The 24,554-nt window shown below is 41.5% G+C and overlaps 1 protein-coding gene across 1 annotated transcript; it reads left to right on the top strand.

Moving 5' to 3' along the window:
• The first annotated feature begins 7,236 nt into the window (after nt 1-7,236).
• BEND3 (BEN domain containing 3) lies at nt 7,237-17,974 on the top strand. The gene is made up of 4 exons (XM_060237773.1): nt 7,237-7,528; nt 11,345-11,398; nt 14,687-14,892; nt 15,512-17,974. Exons 2-4 carry the CDS (start codon nt 11,356-11,358, stop codon nt 17,759-17,761), a joined length of 2,499 nt encoding a protein of 832 aa, XP_060093756.1. The 5' UTR covers nt 7,237-7,528; nt 11,345-11,355; the 3' UTR covers nt 17,762-17,974.
• The last annotated feature ends 6,580 nt before the right edge of the window (nt 17,975-24,554 follow it).

The following is a 24,554-nucleotide window of genomic DNA, read 5'->3' as shown; positions in this document are numbered from 1 at the left end:
TGTCACCATAGCAGGGATGGATGCTGCACTATAATCTCAAGATGATGAATTTTCTAGATTGGAAAGCTGAATTATCCTGATCTTTTTGCCATCCATTTAAGAAAGAATTCTTTACCTCCATGTACAAATACTATACTTGGTAGAAGTATTGCTGGATATATTCAATAGACCATTGATATGGGTTCAGACTTCATATCTTTGCAGTTACATATTGCACCTTAAGTACAGTAGTTTATTGTTTGTTAAAGTTCATTTGGCAGCCATTTCTTTTTAGAAAAAGAAAAAAAACAGTACAATGGGAGAATATTTATTAACCTTGATGACTCATATAAATTTCACTTATGTTTTATCAAGTGGAAACATATAAATACAGACATCTCATATTATGCCTGAAATGCAGTAGTTTATCCATTGTTAAAGTTCATTTGGCAGTCTTTTCCTTCTAGACAGAACAAGAAAAAGCAACAAAAAAAATGCAGGACAACACACAGATTTTGCCTCTGCTTCATCAGGCGGATCTGTGTAAACATATTAATGTCTCAAAAATAAGAAACTTTTATCATTAAAAACATGCAAATTTTAACATAGGTTTTTATAATATAGTGATAACTGAGAAAAAGAAGGGAAAATGGTTAATATATTTCCAGGAGCCAAAAGCCAGTACACATCACATATACGGATAATTTCTTCACAGGTCCATTTTAAGAAAACATACTGCAGAATGCATATATTAGAATCATAGTTCTTAACAGGGTTTTTTTCCCCTGGAAAAAGAGGTACCAGAACTCTCAAGAGGGAAATTAAAGAGAAACAGATGGGTGCCCCTCATAAACTTTTAAACATTTTATTTAAAAAATTGTTTCCACGAAGATGTTCTGGAACTCCATTCCACTGTGTTCCCTGAGGGGAAAAAAGCCCTGGTTTTTAAGCAAAAATTACAGATTATTCTTACAGATAATTTAAAAAGATGGAATATAGCTGACCTGTATTGTAGGGTTGCCAAAGTTCCCTCAGCAGCTAAGCTTCAAACAGAACACTGTTTTTCTCTCACGAGTGGTTAAAAAAACACACTTTCATTTAGCACATAAGGAACCAGAGCTTTCATTCGGAACCATAGAAGCACATTTTAAAAAGATGAATGTTATCTTTACGTTCCATAATGCATATTCTAAGCTTCCTCAATAATGCATATTCTAAGCTTTGTCTTATCACTAAAGCATTTTATAATGTAAACAAATTAGTACATGTTCTTCCTTATCTATAGGATTAGTGAAATTTCTCATGCTGCATGTAAATTTGCAGAATGTTCAGTTTCCACATGTAAAATGTACCTGAGGCAAACTACGGTAGATCCCAGCAAGACTAAAAATAGCCTAATCAGTTCATGATAGTTTGCCCAACTTATTAATATTTTTATACAATGGTATCAGTGAGGGCAAATAGTCTGAGATAGAAGCCCACTGGAGTTTCAAGTCTGAATTACAGAACAATAGATGTCCCAGGAAGAGAGGGAAGATTGGATTTTTGGTAAAATTCAGGAAACCGGTATTCTGGGATGTGGGTTATCCAAAACCTATCTCTCATATGGGGAAAAATATACACCATAATTTCACCTCTTCTTACAGTATCCTAATCTCATTCAGTCACCAACACATGTGATTGAAGAGACCATGAAAAGTAGTTTTGTCAATAATTGATATTAAAATATTGATATATAGTCACACCACCTGCCATGCTTTGCCTTTATAGACCATCAGGACTTTTTTTTCTGGAAAAAGAGTACTAGAACTCTTAAGAGGGAAATGAAGGAGAAACACACAGGCCCCTCATGAACTTTTAAACTTTTTTTTTTAATTTTGTTTCCATAAAGATGTTCTGGAACTCCATTCTGCCATATTCCCATAGAAAAAAAGTCCTGTAGACCATCATGTATGAAAACAAATGCTATAAGTGAAGAAATGTTTTCCTTGAATATGGAATTTGTCTAGTGTTTTGTTCACGAGCTATAGTACAGTCCAGTTCAGTGCTGTGATCTTTAAGTTTCATTATATTTCCAACCACGTATGTACATAAATACTCCACCATGATTAATTGTATCAAATATCTTTTAAAGAGGAGCTTTTAAGCCAAAGGCATGAAACAAAGAACATTCTGAATAAATTATTTGTATACCACATCCATATGTTTTTGTTTTGTATATGTAAAGTATGTGGAAAGCTTACTATGTAGTTTATTTGAAATTGGCCTGCTTACTCCCTTTCCAATCAGGATTGTTAGAGGAACAATATAATCATACTTGTGGATGACTAGTTAAGGCCCTGCAGGGTCCCTTCTGGGCTTGGGTCCCCTAATAGCAGCAGTGCCTGAGGCCAGCACTATGGAGTACAAATGAGGTGGAGTTCAAATTGGCAAGTGTTTTCTCAAGGGCTTTGAAGCAGTTTGGCTTGCACTAGTTTGCTTTCCCTGCTATTTTTTCATTGCCAAATATCATAATGTAAAGCATTTCAGGTAAGGACATAACTTTGCTGAAATAACTGTGCTTTAACCCATCATCCACAAGCATGGAGGCCAAATCTAAAGGTGAAGCTGAGCAGGTTTTCTCTACCTTTAGTAATAGTGTGAGGAGAATCCCAGCTCATGCACCTTCTCATGAAGAGGTGCAAAAAGCTCCAGCACTTGAAGAAATTCACTAATCTGCACAACTGTTTATGTACCTTTAATAAATCTAAAAACAAATTAATTTCAGCTGACTAAACTGGTAATCCCTCTTTTTAAAATATGTAACTAAATATACCAATCTGGGCAGCCCAATCCTAACATACACTGCGCCTGGCCATGGCATAAGTCTGGTGCCGCTCCTCACATCTCTAAGGGGATTGGCATGCTCAGGCGTAGGGCGGGGGGAGAGAAGAGGCATAAGGCGGCTGCAGGTCAGGCAGTCACCATGGCAACCCCACTGGAGCATCTGGGGCAAGGCAGACGTAGGAGGAGGACCAACCCAGGCCCCCCGGATTGGCTGGGCACCATGGCAGATGACAGTTTGGGGGTGGGAAGAGGCAGCCTCAGAGAGGCTGCTCACTTTCCCCACTCTGCTCCAACGGAGACCTGAGCCAATCATGGCCAGATGGTCACAGTCAAGGGAGATAAGTCAACCAATGCGGTGAGGGAAAAGGAGTGCGGCTGGGCATGCGCACAAGAGAGACAGAGAAGCCTGGCATGCTGCCGTGGTGGGGGGCGGGGAAGTGTGGAGCTGTGGGATTGGCCAATCCCATAGCCCCACCCACCATCAGAATCTCATGCCAATGGCAAGCAGGCAAGAGAAATCACGAGCCCCCCCCAACCATACACAGACAGGGAAAACATAGGGCAGGAGTCTGCAGTCAGGGAAACCAGGCAAAATGTGTGTCCAGGAAAGAGGAGACAGAGCCGCGGCATGACCAGGTCCCACAGGACAGTGCTGCCCAGCACAGACACAGAGTCCTACCGCAACCCCCTTGCGGGGAACCTCGCCCCCGTTGGCAGCAGGACACAGAGTGCAAGGTGCCAGCCAGGTGCCCAGTGCATGCCTTCCCTCCCCACTCCCCTCTGCTCTGTGCCATGGGATGAGTGGGGGAAGAACCTCTGGGCTCCCCTGTCCACTCTTTTGCAGAGGTGGCTCATAGACTCAGCCCCGCTCTGTTGCATTCCCACCTGCAAAACAGAAATCAAGAGCACCCAAAAGGGAGGCAGCTGCAGTGTGCACATGTGTTGTGCTGAGGGAATCTCTTAAAGGGACAGTCCCTGACCAACCTTCCCACAGGCATCAAAGGAGCTGCCAGACCCCCCCTCTCTTCTGCCAGGGGTGGGAACGAGGCAGAGAACAGACCGGCAGGGCCTCCAGCAACATGCGGGGGTCGTGGCAAGCATCCCTGCCTGGGCTTGCAGCCTGGATCCAGTGCCGAAGACGCTGTCACTGTGAATGCGGGGGGGAGACGAGTTTGGAGCACGCACTCACACTTTCCCATTGGTGCGTGACCGGCTCTGCACGCCAACTTTGGGCACCGTTTTGGATTTGGAAATAAGAGGTTAGCCACAGAGGAGAGACCTCGTTCCCCTCCTCACAAGCCAAAGTGCCCGCCCTATACTGTCTAAGCAAATTCGCTGCTCAGTTTCCATCACCAAAGGGCACCCCCTCGCTCTAAGTCTGCAGGGCAGAGAGCTCCCTGGCAGATCTTCCTGCTGCATGGCTGGCCCTACCTAAAGGGTGTGTGGGGCAGGACCAGCAGCCTTTGTAGGAGAGGGGGGGCTGTGATTGGGTGCTGGACAGGGGGCTCGCCCCATCCTGAGCATGTGGGGATTGGTGTGCTGTTTAGTCGGCACCCTGAGAGGTTCTGAGGCTGTGCCAGGAGTGTTGGGAACCTTTGTTTTCGGGACACATGGGTGTCTATGGGATCCGCCATGATTTACCTTGCCGTAACTTTATGCCTCTTGCATGGGGCATGCCCAGGCTAAGAGGAAGCCGCCTAACGCCAGCCATGCCCCTAGGCCTGCGCCCTTACACATGGGCGTACCTTCCTATGCCCCAGTTGCACCGCTGGCTAGGGGCTGGCTATGTTGTCTGGACTTCAGTTGCAGAGTTGCAGTGCTCCCTCTGCAGCCTGGAAAATGTCTTTAAATGCCTACTCCAAGCCATACCACCACAGTGTGACTCAGCAAGTAAACTCAGAAGGCATTTAAAGAGACTGGTATCACTTTAAATGCCTTTTCCAGCTTGTATTTGTGTACAGCTATATCAGTAGCCAAAAGAAACTCGGGTTTTTTTGGCTTAACTCCCCCCCCCCCCCCCCGGAAAATGCTGGTAAGATTTTTGGGGGGGTTCAGGTAAACTGAATGCACACCCCTAAATACAGCTACCCCCCTAAATTTATGTCACAGGAAGCAGCTAGTGGAACTTTTAGCTAAGAATGGAATGAGTCAGGAGCCTCTAGATCAGGAGTCCCCAACCCCCGGGCTGTGGACCGGTACCAGTCTGTGGCCTGTTAGCAACTGGGCTATGGAGCAAGGCAGAGCAGCCCTGCCACCTCTTTGACCCACCCAGGACCCTGCAAGGGGAGGCAGCCTTGGAGCGAGGTACTCCCCTGTGCAAGCACCAGTCACTCCTGTCTCTGGGGTAATGTTGCATCACGATGTTTTCATGGCAGACTTTTTATGGGGTGGTTTGTCATTGCCTTCCTCAGTCATCTACACTTTACCCCTAGCAAGCTGGTTCTCATTTTATCGATCTTGGAAGGATGGAAGGCTGAGTTAACCTTGAGCCAGCTACCTGAATCCAGTTTCTGCTGGGATCAAACTCAGGTTGAGCAGAGCTTGGACTGCAGTACTGCAGCTTACCGCTCTGCACTATGAGTCTCCTCATTTACAGACTCCCCTGGGAGGGCTGGCGGCGTGGGGGCATCAAAAACCCCAGCAACCCCTCCCATTGGTCCATGGAAAAATTGTCTTCCACAAAACTGGTTACTGGTGCCAAAAAGGTCGGGAGCCACTGCTCTAGATGCAAAAGGGTGCAGACTGTGTGGAAAGCAAAGGAGGCAGGTCTGTAGCTATGTGGAGCCCTGGGGCAGCCAGGCCACTCTATAAAAAAAACCCTTTACTCTGTAGGGCCCCCCCCATTGGAGGGCCTCCAGGACTGGAGGAAATGGGAGGGCGGGAGCGGAGGAGACAAAGAGAGCAACAAGAGATCGATAGCAAGAGAGAGAGAGAGAGAGAGCGCAGGATGAGAAAGCGACATTGAAAGTGAGAATGAGTGACGAGCAAGAGAGCTACAGCAAGCAAGAGAGCAGTAGTGAGGGGGAAAGAAAGAGAGCAGCAGCAAGAGAGAGCGATAAGGCGCAGAGCGAGAGAGCAGCAGCGAGCAAGAGTGGCAGTGAGAGTGGGAGAGTGACAGCCAGAGAGAAAGTGTGTGAGAGAGCGGGGACCGGGTGGACTGGCTGCTGGAGAAAAGAAGCAGCCAAGGCCTGTGCGCCCCCCACCCAATTTTTTTTAATCTCCAAAACCCCTCTACCCAAAATTTTCTGGCCAACGATGAGGCTGAAAGGAAGAAAACAATAGATTGCCCTCCTGTTGTGGAGCTTAAACCTGAATCATATGCTCTTAAAACCTTGTTTAAAGTAACTGTGATTTATGGATGGAAACTGGTAAGGCAGGGAGACTTTTATTCTAAATTGTAAATTTTAGAATTAGTTTTTCAGAGCTGTGTTATTATCAAATGGGGAGCTCACTGGGGACCTTCATCCTGGAAGCTGGTGCAGAGTGTGCAGCTGGAGACTTCTTGGGCCACCAACACGATGAAAGAGACAGACTTTGGGGTTAACAGGCTATGAAGGAGGGGAAAGTTAATTGTTTGGGCTTTAAAGATCACTGCTCTGAAGGTCTTGAATTCAGCGGGAGCTCACAGAAGCGCAGCTCCTGAACCTTTCTGATAGTTCCCCTTCCTCCTACCTACCTAGTCCATTGAATAGTAGGTGCAGCTGCATGACAATCCCTGGATGAGCTCCACCACCTATTTTTCTACAAAACGATCCCTGCTGCTCTGTTATGTTACTCAGATCTATGTTTGTGTTACCTATGAAGTGAAAAGTATTCCCTTTAAATTATTTCAAGATGCATTCCAAGTTCTGCCCTACAAAACCCACCAGTGAAGTTAGGCTAGCATACTAAGGTACACTGCCTCTGTTAACGGAATTAAATTATTACGGAGGAAGCGACTGAGAGATTTATTCTTGCGCTGTCTTAAATAGGTTGCCCTACAGGCGTGGAGACGTGCTTGTGGAAAGCATCATCGTCGGAAAGCGTGGCGACCGAGCACTAGTGGCAGGGTTGAACTTTTGACAGTCCGCCCATGTGCCGTGCCGGGGGTGGGGAGGCAACCGAGCCCTGGCTGACTCTCTCGAATCCGCATCCCAGGTTGAAAGCCGCATCCAGGGGCAGGCACGGACTCCGCATAGGACGAAAAATAAACAGTTGCACTGTTACGCGCGCCTTCTCTTCCCTCCCTCACGGAAATTCCGCCCTGCAGCCTCTCGACTCGTGCGGCCCAGCCGCCTCTCGAGGGGCCTGTGGGCGTGGGGAGAAGGCGAGGATGAAGGGGCGCAAGGCTCGCCCTATCGGGTTCACCAGGTATTGCCACGAGGAGGGGGCGGGGCTTACAGGGGGCGAGGGAAGGGGGGGGGTTGTGCGTGTGAAAAGGAGAGGCCGACACATTCGCGCGCGCTGTGGCGCCTCGACAGCCATCAGCCCGCCTCTCTCCCCCCCTCCCCATTCCCTGTCCCGGGTGGCCGCAGTGGTTCCTCAGGGCTCAGTGTCCTTGTGCGGAAATGACACACGGTCCCGTCACGTCACGCGAGAGCGCAGCGCGCGGACCCTCGCACACACAAAGAGCTAGGGGGAGGGGAGGACACGGGCGCAAGCCGCCGCAGCCGCGCGAAAAAATCACCCACCCGAGAATAGGTTCCACCACCCTCCTTTTCCACAGTGCCTAAGAAGGACCCAGGTAAGCGCACCCGCCCCCAAGTTCGTCTAGCTAGGGAATTCGGGCCCGGATATGCGGTCTGCGGCGATGATTCTCCCCACGTACTTTGGGGGTCGCCCTGCCTGTCTTCTTTTTCCCCTTTGTAGGCCCCTGTCCCTGGAGCCTGACGTCTGTTGGAACCGTTGCTGTGGTGCAGCTCGCGCGGAAGGGAGTGGAACGGATCGTTCTCTCACGGGCCCCCTTTTACCATCTGCCACATAGACTGGGGGAGGGGGGGAGAGATCCGGAAGATGCAGCTGCGACGGGCTCCTGGATTTCGCTACGAAACAAGGGTTTAGATCGTAACTCGTGCTGGCGCTTCAGTGGGCAGCAGCTGAGCCACGGCAGCCTTTCCTTCCTCGCAACACTTCACCACCTCCCCTCGTCTTTTCTTTCCTCCAAGCTCTTGTTGCCTAGAGACTGCTCTGGTTGCAACAGATTGGCATTTCGATTGTGGCGCGTCTCAGTCCCAGCATAGTTATTTCTTTAAACGACGGAGGAGCTGGCTTTTTAGTTCCTTTCCGCACCTGGCAAGTTACAATTCAGGCGTGAGTGGTGGCGGAGCGGGGGGAAGAATGAAGCGACCCCCACCCCGGTCCATTCTATTCTGGGGACAGCCGAGTGTGGCCACGTGATCCTGCGAATCAGAGTTGCCTCGAGCTGTTAGGAGCGGACTCAGTTCCCGCGCGCCCAGTGTCTTTCTCACCATGTTGGTCAATTCCGTGGCGTGGTTGCCTGCCTGACAAAGGTGAAGGGTGACGCTGCCGCTTTCAACTGGCCTGGGTCATCGGGCTGGGAAGGGGAGATTCCAAGTTAATCATCACGAAGTTCGTTTTTTCTTCCTTGGTGCATTCATATAGGCTTAGTGGTATAATCATTACTGTTAATTATTTCTAACGATGAAAACAAAATAGTTTAAATTGTGGTGACCGTTACCCATGAGCACATGCCACTGATACCTTAGTATTTCTTCACATCCATCCAAAACCATGCCCTATAAAACATTTACATCATTTTATCTTTGTTTTCAGTCATTGAGACTTATCTTGTTTGGAAGGTAGGTTGTGGACTTGATTGATTCTTACAAATGATTAGGGACAGTCATATTCTGCTGAGGCATGCACACAGCCAGCTAGTTGCTGTCAAACAAAAAGCTGTCACAGTGGTGCACTGTGTTTTTACAGCAAAGTAACAGTGCAGCAGCTCTTGTGGTTCTATTTGATAGCTGCAAGACAGAAAGGAGACTGGGCATGGAAGTACAACACTGCTATGTGACAGCTCTTGTGTCTAAGTGGCATTAATACACAGATTTTTTAGTGCATTTATCATTACTGGATATGTCAAGTCCCCAGATTTTGATTCTTGCATCTCTTATATGTAGACAAGAAACTTTCAGATTTTGTTTCAGAATTATGATGAAATCCAGGATATTATGAAGTGTATAACCTAGTATTTTTTTTTAACATGCAGTCTAAAATGGTGCCTACATGCCATGCTTACCATACCTTTAGGAAAGTTTTTTAGTACTCTCCGTGTTCCATGACAAATCTACTCTGGCCAAATGCTAAACTGATATTAGAAGTCATTGATTTGCTCTACATACCATAGATTTTGCTTTTTTATTTTTTCCCCATTTTGAAAGCTAGAACATACTACGCAAAGACTTCTAGAATAATGTTATGAATACCAATGCCAGATATCCACATTATCAAAAAAGCTTCCTGTTCTTAAAACTGCACCCTGGAACAGGAGTCCCCAACCTGCAGGCCCCTTTGGAATTCGGTCACAGGATGGTGGATGCAGTCACAACATGACTGCTTCAGGAAGCACATCCAGCCACTAAATAGCTGCCCTAGGAGGCATATCCACATCCAGAGAAGAAGCCCAAGTACACTCAGAGCAGTGAGAGAATAAAACCAACACTGTAGTGGTGGCTGCCACTGAAACAGTGTTACTGTAGTTTACACAGTCAATCAGATCTTCGCAGGCAGAGCAGAAGCCTACCTGGGCAAGAACTCCTGGCCCCACCCACTTTCAAAAAACACTTGACCCCAAGAAAAGTGTTGATGGGTACCATGGTGCCACAGGCACATTGGGAACCCCTGTTCTAAAGCACAAGAGTAGTGCTGGATCACGCTATCATTGTCTATTATCTGTCCAATGTTGACATATATCAGTTAGATCACTATACAGTACAGAGTTGTGTCCTTTACATGGACAATGACTATACCAAGTTTGGTCCTCAGAAAGGAGTATGTTTTACTAAGGCTGTACATACAATGTATAAATCAGGCAAAGCTGCACATATCGCAAAATGAGAATCTGTAATAGGCTCTAAAATTCCAGTGTCTGAAATAATTAGGAAGCTAATACAGGATTGTAGATTAAGTTCATAATTTGTTTATAGTGCTAAAAGATTTGTATTGGAGACCAGATGTTCCATTCTTGTTAACAAATTCTGCTACCTGACTATCCAGCTCCTTGATATGTGGGTGGCATTTGGATTGGGTAAGAATTTGCTGCTTTTGTCACATCCATCACTTATGTGCCACCCTTGAAGAACCAATATCAATTGCCTTGCTTGCATTTTACATATATATTCTGTTACCTGCCAAGGAGGGGAAAGGGACTGAAATAGTGTGAAAATAACCTATTTCTGAAGTTTTTCCTAATGCCACAGTTATAAATAAAAATTAATGATACTGAAGGCCTTCAGATTGTCAGATCATCTCTAAGAAATTATAAATATCGCATGATATGCAGTGTTAGTTCTTGACTACATAGGTTTATGCAGGAAGTATATTTTCAGGTGTACCTGGATAGCCCTGGGCAGTCCAATCTTATCAGATCTTAAAAGCTAAGCATGATCTGGGAGACTGCCAAGGAAGTCCAAGGTTGCTGCACAAAGGCAGGCAATGGTAAACCAGTCTGAACATCTCTTGCCTTGAAAACTGTATGAGGTCACCGTAAGTCAGCTGTGACTTGATGGCACTTTCCACCACCATATTTTCATGTAGAAATTTGAAGTTTGACAAATGGGAGAGCTTTGAATGAGAATCCTAATTTATTTCAGTAAGAGGACATATTTAGCAAGAACAAAATATGTGCTGTACATTTAAATGGTCAAAGTGCATCTTTGTAAAAGCAACAGGACTGTAATTAGTGCTTAAATTATGTCTACCCTGCTCTTATTGTCTTCAACTTTTTAAATCCTATTTTCTACATTGTTTATGTTGTATCATGTCTGATGCATTTTTCTTTTGCATTATTTTTCTAATTTAGTAATCCTAGTACTATTGCATTGTTTATATTGTGACCCATCTTAATTTTCAGTGAGAAATATGACTATAAATATCATAAATATTGTGCTGAAGGTCAACTTTTTTTTAAAGAACAAATGTGGGGTCAGGAACAGCCACTGTTCACTAGTTCACAAATTCTTTTGTAATTAGAATTTTGTATTATGTGAAAATTTTACATATTATTGTTGCTGATCCTAGAAAGATTTCAAACTATCACAATGCATTTTTTCAAACAGCCTATGATGTTTTCTGTCCCCTTAAGAAAACCAGTACTAGACTCAGATTACTGATTTCAATAAGTTTACTCCGGGGGAAGGAAGAGTAGAGGTGTACCTGTATTCAGACCCATTCCCAACATGGAAGTAAATGTGCTGCATCCCGTGTTTTTTAGCCCGTGTACCAGAGATACATTTGGGCAAGTGGCTACATAGTAACATTTGAGACCCATATCTTCTGCTTAGGCTTATTTTCCTTTTTCTCCTTTCTTTTAATGTAGGAGAACAGAATATGAATTCAGCTGAATTATTTGATGTTGAAAACAATGATGAAGGTAATGTTTCACTATAAAACAGCATTTCTGATGAGACCGAAAGATTTATTAATACAGTCTCTATACAGTCTATAACAGGGGTGTCAAACTCATGAGGGCAGAATCTGACATAAATGAGACCATGTTGGGCCGGGCCATGTGTGTACCTATTTAAGATTTGGTAGCAGAAATGTAAACTTTATAAAGAACACAGACAAACACAATTACAGATTTTTTAAAAAACTTATAACATTAGCACTTGTTGGTCTTAAAGGTGCTTTCTTTGTATTTTTCCCATGAGATCCTGGGAGCTAGGCAAAGGATGTTCTGGCTCTTTTCTTCCTTCCATGGGGGACCAGGAGGAGGAGGAGCCTCAGCTCATAGAAGGAAGAGAGGCTTGGCTCAGCTCTGCTGTGCGATTGAGAGAGCCTGGCAAAGCAAGCTCTCCCTCACCCCTTCCTCCCTAAGGGAGGAGCCTCAGCCAATGGAGAAAATAGAAGTTTTGCTCTGTAGCTCCTGTGTGATTGAGCAAGCCTCGCAAAGCAAGCTATTACATAGAAGGAAGCAAGAGAGAAGGAAAAGGAAGCCCCTGGGGGGGACTACATTAGGTCTGACCTGCTTAAAGAGCATCGGGATTGGTGGGCTCCAACGTTGGCTTCCCTTTTCTCATATATCGACGAGACAGCAAACATGCCAGCCGACTGGGGCTGGGCAATTATTGTGCCCATTTACAAAAGAGGGGGTCATGAACTCCCCGCGAACTATAGGCCAATTAGTTTGCTTAGTGCTATTAGCAAACTGTATGCCTTACATCTGAGGGACAAACTTACGGCCTGGATGGATTCACAAGGCATTATTGCCGATGTTCAGGCTGCCTTCTGCCCTGGAAGATCCCACCTTGACCAGACTTTGGTGCTGCAATTTCTGGTTGATAAATATTTGGCCACAAAGGGCTCCAGACTCTTTGCAGCCTTTGTCGACTTTAAGGCTGCCTTTGATCTGATACCCAGATCCAGGTTATGGGACAAGCTTGCAGCTTCGTCTATTGACAGACGGCTGTTGTTGCTAATGGTTAGCCTTTATAGCAACTCGGGCATCAGGATAAGATGCTCATCTCAAGGCCATCTAACCCAACCAATTTTAGTGAACAAGGGTGTCAGACAGGGTTGTGTGCTCGCCCCCTTGCTTTTCAATTTCTACATAAACTCACTTCTAACCTCCTTTAATGATTTGGCTTTACATCCTCCCAAGCTCGCCGATCGGCATATTCCAGTTTTAGCGTATGCTGACGATGTGCTTATACTATCCAGGACGCAGATTGGTATGCGAAGGGCCCTTCGCCATCTAACCCAGACCAGTCTGCAGGAAAAGTTGGAAATTAATCTAGATAAAACCAAGGTTTTAGTCTTCACCAAACGTTTCAAGGCTCATTGCTGGTTTCTAAATGGTAAACCCATTGAGCAAGTTAAAATTATTAAATACCTGGGGGTGATTTTTCATTATCAGGGAAAGCGTGTGGCTCATAAGAACTATGTTGCACAATCTGCGCAAAGAACAGCTGATGCCATCTACCGTTTTTACATCTCTAAAGGGGCCAAATTCTTGCCTGCAGCACTAAGGCTGCATACTGCAAAGACCAGGGTCCAGTTGCTCTATGGCGCTGAAATTGGCCCTTATTCAACCACCAAGCCGTTGGAGATAGTACAAACCAAACTCTTGCGCAAGCTTCTGTCCGTTCCCAGTTGTGTGCCAAACACTGCCATCAGGTTGGAATCTGGCGTCCCAAGCATCGAGACGTCTATGTGGTTAAACACCCTTTGTTACTTTTTGAGGGTTCTCTCAAAGCCAGGTGGCCTTCCCCATCTGATTTTCTTCGACTCTTTTGTGGGAACTTGGGAGAAAAGGTGTCTAGATTATTTTAGACTCTGTGATCTCTCCCCTGAGTCCCTAGCAATGATGGAACTGAGGGATGCGAAAGAACTTTTGCGCCTGAGGTTGGTTGAGCTGGAACTGAGATCTGCTAGAGCTAGTCTTTCTGCGCACATTTTCTTAGGGAAGCAAGCTGAAGTACTGTCCCCAGCCAGGTATCTTTTCAACATCACTATCCCAAAATATCGGATAGCTTTCTCAAAAGCACGACTTAACGCACTTTTCTCTTCGGTGCTTTTGGGACGTTACGCTGGGTACCCATATCTGGAAAGATTGTGCCCCTGTAATTGCAATGAGGTCGAAACAACTCTCCACATCGTTTTGCGGTGTCCAAATTACAATGACTTGAGGGCAAGATTAATCTCTCCAATTCTCGGGCCCTTGGCGGGCAGGCCGGAGGATGAGCAGATTGCCTTCCTCCTGTCTGACACTCACTCTGATGTTTCAACTAAGATTGCCCGTTTCTGTTATGTTGCTCAGTTGGAAAGGAGGGAAATTGAGAATGTAAATCTTGGCTATGATTTTTAACAATATGTGTAATAGTTGGCGTAAGGAACTTTGTGTAAGAGGTGATGGGTTTGTTTTTATGATTTTGTTTCTGTTTATATTAAGCTGGTCGGATGACCGTGAATAAAGTACTACTAAGGAAAAGGAAGCAGTTGACAGCCAGTTGCTTGGGGGCCTGATAGGAGCCCTCCAGGGGCCTGATTTGGCCCCCAGGCAGCATGTTTGACACCCCTGGTCTATAACGATATATTTTGATAAACGTATTGTAACAAATACAAAAAGGTTTGGACATAATTATATGTATATACATCATTGTCCACTCATTTCTGGTCTGTATGTTAAATCTGATTGTGTCTTGTTATCTTCCTGGTGCAAGAACAGTACAGTACAACCATTTAGTTCTCACTATAGAGAACTACAGGTCAGCATTTTAGTAAGTGAGGATGGGTTTATTTAGGCATAGAGAAACTGCAGTATTGAGTAGTTAGTTTTGCTAGGATCACACCTTGTCCTAATCTTTGGCACTTGATTTTGATTCCTTAGTGAACAGTATATATGATACATGTAACAAGGTATATAATATGATTATGTAACAAGGTAATATAAGAATATCTATATGGCAGCAAACCAACGTGGTGTAATGTCAGACTAGAATTTGAGAGATCCAAGTTTGAATCCCCACTCGCAGTGGAAGCTTTCTGGGTGACCATGGGCCAATTATACACACTAATTTACTTCAGTGTTGTGAAGATAAAATGGAGAAGCAGAGAAAGTTGCATGCCACATTGGGGAGAAGGTGGGGTTTAAATTAACTGAAATAAATAGCCTAATATATTGATTTATTAACTTTTGTTCTCACTTTTCTTTTATCAGTTATTAAAAATATCATGAAAGTAGAAGCAGACAAAGAAGATGAAGTTTTAGATTGTTCTGTGATCTCAAGATCTGAAAAAAACTCACTAGATGGTTTAGTGTCCTGCCTACAAGAAACCAACAAACGAAAACGAACTTCATTTGGTTGTGATGGTTCAGTAAGCCAAGAAACTTTAACTGTGAAGAAAAGAGGCCTTACACAAGAGGTGATTCCATTACATTCAGTATTTTACTTACATTTGTGTATTTTGCCCTCAAGATGGCTAGCAAATATAATTATTCTGACCTAGTTAATCATTGCTGTGAAATATTCCATTCCTACTAGTTTTGGAAGGCAGCATTTTAGTGATGAATATATGATGGAGAATAGACAGTGGACATACTCAAATAAGTATAAAAATTGCATGATGACATCTCCAAAAAAACACAGAGAATCATTATTGTGGTGATTACAATCCTATTTATGTTGTATTAATGAACAAGATGATTTCAGATTCAGTCAAGGAATTGTACAGTAATTACAGGGAATTGAAGGAAGAGCCAGATGTGACACTCAGTTTTCTTGAAAAACTTAATGAACAATCTCCTTCCATACATACATTTAAGGCTGTAATTAAACCTGTTGAGAAAATTTTGCTACATAGTAAGAAACCAAAATTGCTGTTGAAATAATGCTCTAATATCAATACGTTGAATTTGATCAATGCATCTATTATTTATTCACTGCTCAAAATCAGGTAATTCATGTTTTGTAATTCCATTATAGCAAATAAGCAACTTGTTTAAAAATTAACTACCATATCAATGCTTTTTTTTCATTGAAAGGGGCTTCTTTCAAGCATGAAGACTAGAGATGGGTCACCTACTCAGGAAGATGTTGAGCAGCCAAACAAAAATAATACTCCTAATGTAACATGGCTTTGTGAAGAAGCTGCCTCAAATAATACAGTCATGCCATCATATAAAAAACCTCTTTATGGGATATCTCACAAAATTACAGAGAAGAAGAATTTGCCTGGAACAGAACAGTTCATTTCCTATGAGATGTTTGAAAAAGTTAATCCTAGCAGTCCATCCAATCTTCGGACTTTGAACGAGCAACGAAAAAGAGAGAGTAATTCTATTACAGCTGCTCCGTCAGAGTCTGATCCAAACATATATGCTTTGATACAAAAAATGTTCTACACACTGAATACCTTAAATTCCAACATGACTCAACTTCACAGCAAAGTAGACTTGTTATCATTAGAAGTCAGTAGAATTAAAAAGCATGTCAGCCCCACAGACACTGTAGCAGAATTCAGGCCACCTCCTGAGTATCAGCTGACTGCCTCAGAACTCAAGCAAATCATGGATCAGAGTACATCTGCTGGAGATTTGGCTTGTCGTTTACTAGTGCAGCTTTTCCCAGAACTCTTCAGTGAGGATGAGTTAAATAGGATCTGTAGTACCTGTGGATGTCTTAACAAAAAGAAACTTGAGTCACTACATCTGCAACTTATCCAAAATTATGTAGAAGTTTGTTATCCTTCTGTGAATAATCCTGTTGTTTGGCAGGCAGAGTGCTTGCCTCAGGTCAATGACTTTTTCAATAGTTTTTGGGCTCAAAGGGACATGGAAAATAGTCAGTCCTCTGGTTTTTATGATACTGATCAGGTTACTGATGGCAAGGAGGAGGAAGAAGTTCTACCTGTGGACAGAAGTAGTTCCATTGCCTCAGAATGGGTTTTTGATGCTCAGGACCTAAATGAATTTTTAGATGAAGCTTCTTCTCCTGGAGAATTCTGTGTATTTTTGCTACACAGATTGTTCCCTGAACTCTTTGATCACAGAAAGTTGGCTGAGAGGTACAGTTGTTATGGAGAAAGTGGGAAACAAGAGCTTGACCCTCAACGACTGCAAGTAATCCGCAGGTACACAGAAATTTACTTTCCTTCTATGCAGGAGAGGAAAGCCTGGTTACAGCATTGTGTTCAACGAATAAATGATGAACTTGAAAGCATGTCCATGGATGACAGTGAGAGTGAACAGATGAGAGATGGTTGCTATGATTCTTATAGTTTGCCTGATGATGTTTCTGTTATAAAAGTGGAAGATAATTTTGAGTATGAAAGGCCAGGTAGAAGGTCAAAAAAGATTTGGCTTGTGCCTATAGACTTTGATAAACTTGACATCCCTCTCCCTGATTTTGATGTTTCTATCCCAGACTATCTGTTAAGCAAAGAACAGCTTAAGAATATATATGAAAGCAGCTTGTCTATAGGCAATTTTGCTTCTCGATTACTTGTTCATTTATTTCCTGAATTGTTTACTCATGAAAATTTAAGGAAGCAATATAATTGTAGTGGATCTTTGGGCAAGAAACAACTTGACCCAGTTAGGATTAAATTAATTCGACACTATGTGCAAATGCTATACCCAAGAGCTAAAAATGACAGAGTGTGGACACTGGAATTTGTTGGGAAACTTGATGAGAGATGTCGTCGCAGAGATACTGAGCAGAGGCGTTCATACCAATTGCAGCGAAAAGTTCACATGCCAGGACCTGAAAGGAGAGAATTTCTGACCTATGCAATAAACCCAGAAAGATTTAAAGAAGAATTTGAAGGACCGCCATTGCCTCCAGAAAGAAGCAACAAAGATTTTTGCAAGATACCACTTGAGGAACTTGTTGTTCCTCCTCCAGACTTTCCTGTGCCTTCTTTATATCTGCTGTCTGATAAAGAAGTAAGAGAGATAGTACAGCAGAGCCTTTCAGTTGGTAACTTTGCTGCCAGACTTCTAGTAAGGCTTTTTCCAGAGCTTTTTACTTCAGATAATCTCAGACTGCAATACAACCATTCAGGGGCTTGTAATAAAAAGCAGCTCGATCCAGTCAGGCTGAGACTAATCCGTCATTATGTTGAAGCTGTTTATCCTGTTGAGAAAATGGATGAAGTGTGGCATTATGAATGTATACCGAGTATCGATGAAAGATGCAGACGTCCCAATAGAAAAAAGTGTGACATACTGAAAAAAGCCAAGAAAGCAAAAAGTAATGGGATTGTTAAAGTTTCCAAAGATGTTGACCACTGATTTTTAAAAAACAAGTCTTTTGTTGTTGTTTGAGAGGCCAATGTTATGTTTTAGATCCAACACTTCTCAGTATATTCGCTTAACAGTACGGCAGTTGACAACTAAGATTGTTACATATATTGGAAAGGGCAGTGCAGTAGCTTCATTGGGAGAAAAGAGGTAAGGTACAATCCTGTGGAAATGTCTGCTAAATTAATGACTATTGTGCGAGAACACATTGTGTTCATTGCAATAGTACCGTTATTTTCTTCTTGCATTGTATGCAGATAAAATGATTAAATGGATGCATCAATTAAATGATTTTCATCAGTGGAAATAATCATAGCTATAATACCACTTTTAAATTTTATAATTGATTTTATCATGTCTTGTGTTCTTTGGCAGTTTACAGCACCTGTTAAATCAGTTATTTGAAATTAATTTTTATAGTCTTTCAAACTTGTAATCTTTGAAGTACCAGTTTGAAAAAAGTGGTATATCAGAGTTTGTGACAATGATAACTTCCTTGAATTTGTTTGAACAATGAGAGTGAAAATATTACAAAATCAATGAACAGAAGAATTATACTTTTGACAGTTTTCTATGTTGTAGATGAATTACTGTAAAAAGACTATGACCATGGACTTATTTAATGTGCGTTTATGTTAAAATTGTAGTACTGATACTTCAGGTTTTATTCATAAATTATTTCATTGTCTCAGTGTGACCTCTTGCTATAAGTACTACTGGTATGAGTCGAGATTGTAAAACAGAATCCTGCCCTGTATCAGTAGAGCTATGGTGCTATTACTTGTTACCATCACTACTTATAAAAATACTTGAATCAAGGAATGTAGAAACACATTTAACCCCATATTTTTGTTAGTAATATGACTGCTGCCTTTCAAAGGTTTAAAATATTAAATATGACATGTATCTATATTGATTTCTTTTGAATATATAGCAAGAATTTAATCCATTTTATGTACATTTATATTTATATCTTCAAATACAATGCATCCCATATTATATTATGGAAAATATTGATATTTCTTTAATCATTGTAATTAATAACTGAGGTTAAGGTGACTGAAATGCCATCAATCATGGTACATCTTTAATTACATCCAAACTCCATAATCCTTTTTCTGAATTTCCTTGAAAAGCATTGCATCTCATCAAGGTTTCATTTTCTTAAGTAATCATGAGATTGTTATTAAAGAGGAATAACATTGATCTGTCCTAAACCAGTGTTTTTCACAGGCACTGAGTTTTTGATATGCTCATGGAGCTTTCCCCTGCTGAGATGTCCTTATTCAGATCAGTAGAAGGCAGCCAGTAGATGGACCAGTGGTCTCCTCCATTATAGACTTACAGATATGCAGTAGCTCCACTAAGTAATGAGCATTTGAGCAAGATGACTAGGTCACTTTACCCAAGACACCACTCATTCCTAGTTTGACTTTATTTCAATATATATTAGTAACCGAAACACTGAGAGCATTTTAATGTATATTTGTTGAATATACAGCATCTTTACATAGATATCCCTCCTTTCTGTTCCAAGAAGCCAGGTTCTGTTAAGACTGACAGTAGATCATAACACTCATTTTTCCTCATGTGTTAGGAGCATTTTGCAAGAATGCAGAATTCATGAATGTACTACCTGCATCCTAATCAGCTCCAAGAGAGTATTTTACCAAAGAAACTGAACATGTCTGAATGTCCCCCTTTAATTTTAATGTACAGTTAGTAAAATGAATGTATCAACTGAATGATTATACTTGTTCTAACAGTCAAAGTACAATACAACATATGTAAGTTTGTAGTTTGCTTTGTCTCTGAATGAGTAGCTATCAAGAATATAATACTTGAATTTTTATCCATGTTTTCTAAGAAGCTCAGTAGGAAAGAAAAGGACTTTTAAAAGAAGACAATTTTGTTTACGGTCCCTTCACCAGGGTTTGTGAAATGCTGCAATAAAAAGTTCTGTAATGAAACTTGGTTGTGAAAAAGCTACAAGTTTAGTACTTTCAGTATGTGGTAATATTAGTTCTATTCCGAAGTTCATATTTGAAACAAATTTTTATTTTCTGCCAAAGAAAGTATGCAAAAAGGTGCATGTTTTGCAAAAAAATATCCAAAAAGATGACAAAGTGGACAGTTGAAAAAGGGTACTAATAGAACAAGATTTTTGCTTCGTTTTTAACCCTTCTTCTCTTCCCAATGAAGATCCAAAGTGGTTTGCACATTCTCTCCTCCATTTTATCCTCGCAACAATCCTGTTGGTTATCCTGAATAAGTCACTTCTCCAAAGTTACCCAGCAAGCTTTTGTGTTAGACTGGAATTCAAACTTGGATCTTCTGGATTCTAGTTTGACACCCTAACCACTATACCAAGTTGACTCGTGCATGTTTCAGTTTAGCACTGTCAGGCAGTATTTAATCATTCACTTGAATATGGGGAGACACTATATACTAGCAGTGGCTAAATTTGCTTAATGTAAGAGCCACATAGAATAAACATCAGATGTTTGAGAGCTGCAATATATGAACAAATATTACACACACGTCTTTATTAAAACTTAATACTTTCTATGGACAGGAAGATAACTATATATGTATGCACTTTACAACATGACCATACTAGAAGGAGACTTCTTAAAAAATAAAAGCTTGAAATAAGTCACCATAAGACTTATAGCATAGCGAAAGGTTAGGCAATTTTTTTTGCAGCAGAACTAAACACACATGTACCATATAAATCATTGAATTCTGCACCATCTTCTTTAATTCCATCACCTCTTCCAGTGGCTCCCTCAGCTCTTGAGCTCTCTTTCCCAGCTCTAGGTGACCTCTGTGGTAGAGGAGGAGAACTTGCAAGCCTGCCTATTTTCCCCTCCTTCCCCACTTCACACACAGCAGAAATAGTTGCCTGCCTATGAGTCAGCACACAGAGGTTTACTGAGGTCCTGATGCTACTTGAGAATAAGCCTGCATTAAATTTCTCCTTGACTTCCAGGAGCCACACAATGTGTGTGAAAGAGCCATGTGACTCTCGAGCTGCATTTTGGCCACCCCTGCTATTTACATACATCCTTTTGTACACATTGATCTGTTGAAGTTTACAGAGAGTGCTGCAAGTTGTATATATGCATCTGGGAGCCAGTTCACAGTCCACATAGTTTTTATGTCTCTCACAACTATATAACCTGGCTCCCTGGCTACAGTCAGTTTCCCAGAAGGGATTTCCCTGTGTAGCAACTGTAACAGTGAAATCACCACTAGTAAGTTCTAACTGTATCCAAACCATGACATAATATTCTGTGTCCTTCATGTGACTGTGGCATGCATGAGGCTTAAAGACAGTTTGCATGACCCTATGTTGAGCTCTTCAGCCACTTTGATGCTGCCAGAAATCTCCTGCCTGTAGCAACCAAGTTTTATATTATTATATGCTTCATGTTTTTTATTTCTTTGCTTTTCTCCCTAATCAGGACCAAAAACAGATAATCATATTTTCCCCCCTTCTCCACTTTATAACCATTTTGTGAGGTAGAGTAAGCAGATTTTCATATTTCTTTTGTTGTACACTTACATAAAGCTTAATCAGTGTTAACCATCAATAAGTATAAGAAAAGCCCTGGTAGATCAGACCAGTAGTTTATAGTTCAGTATCCTATTTGCCACATTGGCCATCTGATACAGCTCCGTTTGGTGGTTTGTAATAAACAGCCACAGTACTATCATGACTACCCACTTGAATTTTTGTGCAGAGGTACATATTTTTGTCATACGCAGCATGTGTTCTTCTGGAACTACTTACATATAATCCTTCAATAGCTACATTCTAGTCACTGGAATTGTGTCTGTCACCAGGACGCACCTGTGAGGGGGCAGTACTTTAAACAGTCATTTGGAAATTAAAAATTCTTTGATGAAATTAAAGCAACACAATAACACTAAAAGTTTTACTTGGTTCCTCACAGGGCACAGCCTTCATTCTCTAGTCTAATGGATATATTGAGGTTAATTTATTTGTTACAGGCTCAGAGTGAAATGTATTTCCCAACCAATAAAGGGCAAAACATTAAACGTTTATTTCAAAATAACCTGATAACTCTAGATCTGATTGAATAGATACACAGAATGTTGACATATCCCACAGAAATCAATCCTGTTTAAGCATACATGTAATTGTCATTCCTATTTAACCTAAGCTGACCTTAAGAAAAAGTTAAATTCAAAGTTTCTTACCCAGAGCTTTGCCTGTTAAGGGGAAATTCCACTGAGAGATTCTGGGGCCATAGGGTGTGACCAGCTTACAAAGCTGCTATTACATAGATCAACACATGACTTTACTGAACCTTTTGATTCATGCTTTCTAAAGGTATGATATGATGTTCCTCTGAGCATACTCCAATAGACACTCTTTTCACGATAGCATTTTTTCACTAAACAACTGTGGCATTGTTCCTTGTGCTGAAAACTAGTTTGGCAAATCAGCCTTTTGCAACTCATTCTAACAATGAGCAAATACATCCTTCATTTTGGGTTGGTTGTTCAAGTCTGAAGAAAAGTGTAGCTTTTAAAGGAAACATGAAAATTTCTCTAAGCAAGACACAGTCAAGACTTGCAGGTCTTAACATATCTATAAATTCTGGATATGAACTGTATAACATACATGATTAATATTAATACTTTTCACTGGTTTTTTTCTGTAATATTATGAGGGTGTTTCTGGGAGCTTATTTGCTCCAATATGTCACAAACACAGGCGTTTTTCTTCCCTAGCATTACTTATCAGGAATGGTAGGAGTGCTTATTTGCATACAAAGGCAGTTTCATTTATTAAAGAATCCCTTGGATATGCTGGCTGTTGCTTCAGCAGCTCAGTGACCAGGCAACATGTGAAGAGATAGCTTCCTCAAAGCAATTGCTGAGTAAATTCACTATAATATGCCAAAATTACCTCAACACTTTTATTCAAAAAGACAAAAAAGACTATCCCCCTCAGATCCAATTGACAATGACTGAAAAAAGGACATAATAAAGAAAATCAAAATATGTAATTCATTACTTTAGATATTAAATACTACTTACTTTCAGGATCTTATTCTACATCCCCCCGCAAAAGCAAATTGTGTTCTGGGGCAACCAGGGATGATCAGTAAGAAAATTATACATGAAAAGTGTATTTCTGTGTAAGACTGTTTGCTCCCCGTTTACCTTGCAATGCACATATGAAGGGGAGAGCTGGGTGTTCTCTGAGGTGTATTCTCAATTTACATGGGATCATGGAGAGAAGTCTCACAGAACAAACCAACATCTTGCACAAAAACAGAGTACATATTCTATATGTCTCGGAATCACTAACCACACTGAAATTCAATGACAGATGTCATAGGGATAATCAGCAGATAAATGTGTGGAAAGCATTTACTAAATCTTAACTGTAATTTGACTCTGGCTCACAGTTTCCTGATATTTTTAGATGATGACCCTGTATTAAACTCAGGATTCTAATAGTAAAATAGTAACAGTTAAAATAAATCTCTTATTGTGTCTATCATTATCAGAAACGTTTTTTTTTTAAATGAGCAGCTTTCTAGCCATAAAATCACAAATCTTTGATGGAGGATCCATTTGTATTTGAAACAGTTTAGCTAGGTTTTATTAAATTAGTATTAATACAGAGATTTCATTAGTACAAGGCAACATGTCATCTGAAGTCACGGTTTTATTGATGAAAGTTCCTATTACTACAAACCAAAGTTCATATTTTCATGATGACAAACAACACTTACCTTTAAAACTGGGATTTATTTTGTTTCCCTAAGCTTAAGCGTTATTTGTCCTTTTCATGCTAACTGGTTGCCAAGCTTACACTTCTTATGGAAGCACAGAGGACTCTACAGAGGTTTTCTTAAGCTGCATGTTGAAATTAGTGCATGACAGATAACAAGTTGTCAACGTATGACTGCAGTGGTTTTGGATTTAGCAGGACAAAAGCAATGCACTCCGATACAGAGCTTTGTGCGTATTCCAATAAGCACAAACATTTCTGTGCATATGAGCAGCTGTACTTCTATGGAGATCATTACTCCATGCGTGTAAGGATGTGTAAGCAAAACTGCTTTTTTTGTTGCTGAATAGGGTAAATTCACACACGAGTTTCATGTTCCTAGTGGAACACACATATACAGGGTTCTAAACCAAGGTGCATGTCTTCAAAATTTTTAATACAGGGTGCCACTAAGCTAAATTTTGTCTTGCGCTTTGGAGTTTCTGAAGCAAATAATTTGCCTGTGGCAGTATGTTTTCTCCCTTCTTTCTCAATTTTACCATACAAGCAAAGGAACAGCAGTGGCCACAGACTCAGTTCCATTTCACCTTAATATCTCACAACGTGTACAAGGAAATTCAGTGGAGAAACCAGCACTATAAATCAAAGACGTACAAATGGAAAAATGTAATGTCAAGCCACCTCGTACTTTCTCTTTTTAGGGACCAGCCTTCTGAAGCAACTAACTACAAGATAGCACACAAAAAACAGGGGTAAGAAAGGTCAGATTTTTCCCTATGAAAATTAAGATTAGCTTTTGTTATTTAAATAATATCAAAGACTGCTTCTAAAATTAACTTACCCTTCTGTTTCATATATTTTCTCATTTTGGGACAGCCACCTAAGAACAGTGCTTTGCCACCTTGGCATGACACAAAAACAACATGAAGTGAGATATACAGTAAAGAAGATTGCATACCATCACAGACCCATTTTTTTTAAAGTTAAAAAAAACGCACACAATCTTGC

Source organism: Heteronotia binoei, chromosome 1 (assembly GCF_032191835.1).
Source record: "Heteronotia binoei isolate CCM8104 ecotype False Entrance Well chromosome 1, APGP_CSIRO_Hbin_v1, whole genome shotgun sequence".
Classification (NCBI taxonomy): Eukaryota; Metazoa; Chordata; class Lepidosauria; order Squamata; family Gekkonidae; genus Heteronotia; species Heteronotia binoei.
Note: the sequence above shows the minus strand (reverse complement) of the source record. Positions and strands in the feature narration are given on the sequence as shown.

Excerpts from the sequence above, each read along its gene's own strand:
- BEND3 (XM_060237773.1), top strand. The coding sequence starts at position 11,356 with ATGAATTCAGCTGAATTATTTGATGTTGAAAACAATGATGAAG. Across the intron at positions 11,399-14,686 it reads TGTTGAAAACAATGATGAAG|TTATTAAAAATATCATGAAA; the intron begins GTAATGTTTCAC and ends TTCTTTTATCAG. Across the intron at positions 14,893-15,511 it reads AAAGAGGCCTTACACAAGAG|GGGCTTCTTTCAAGCATGAA; the intron begins GTGATTCCATTA and ends TTTCATTGAAAG.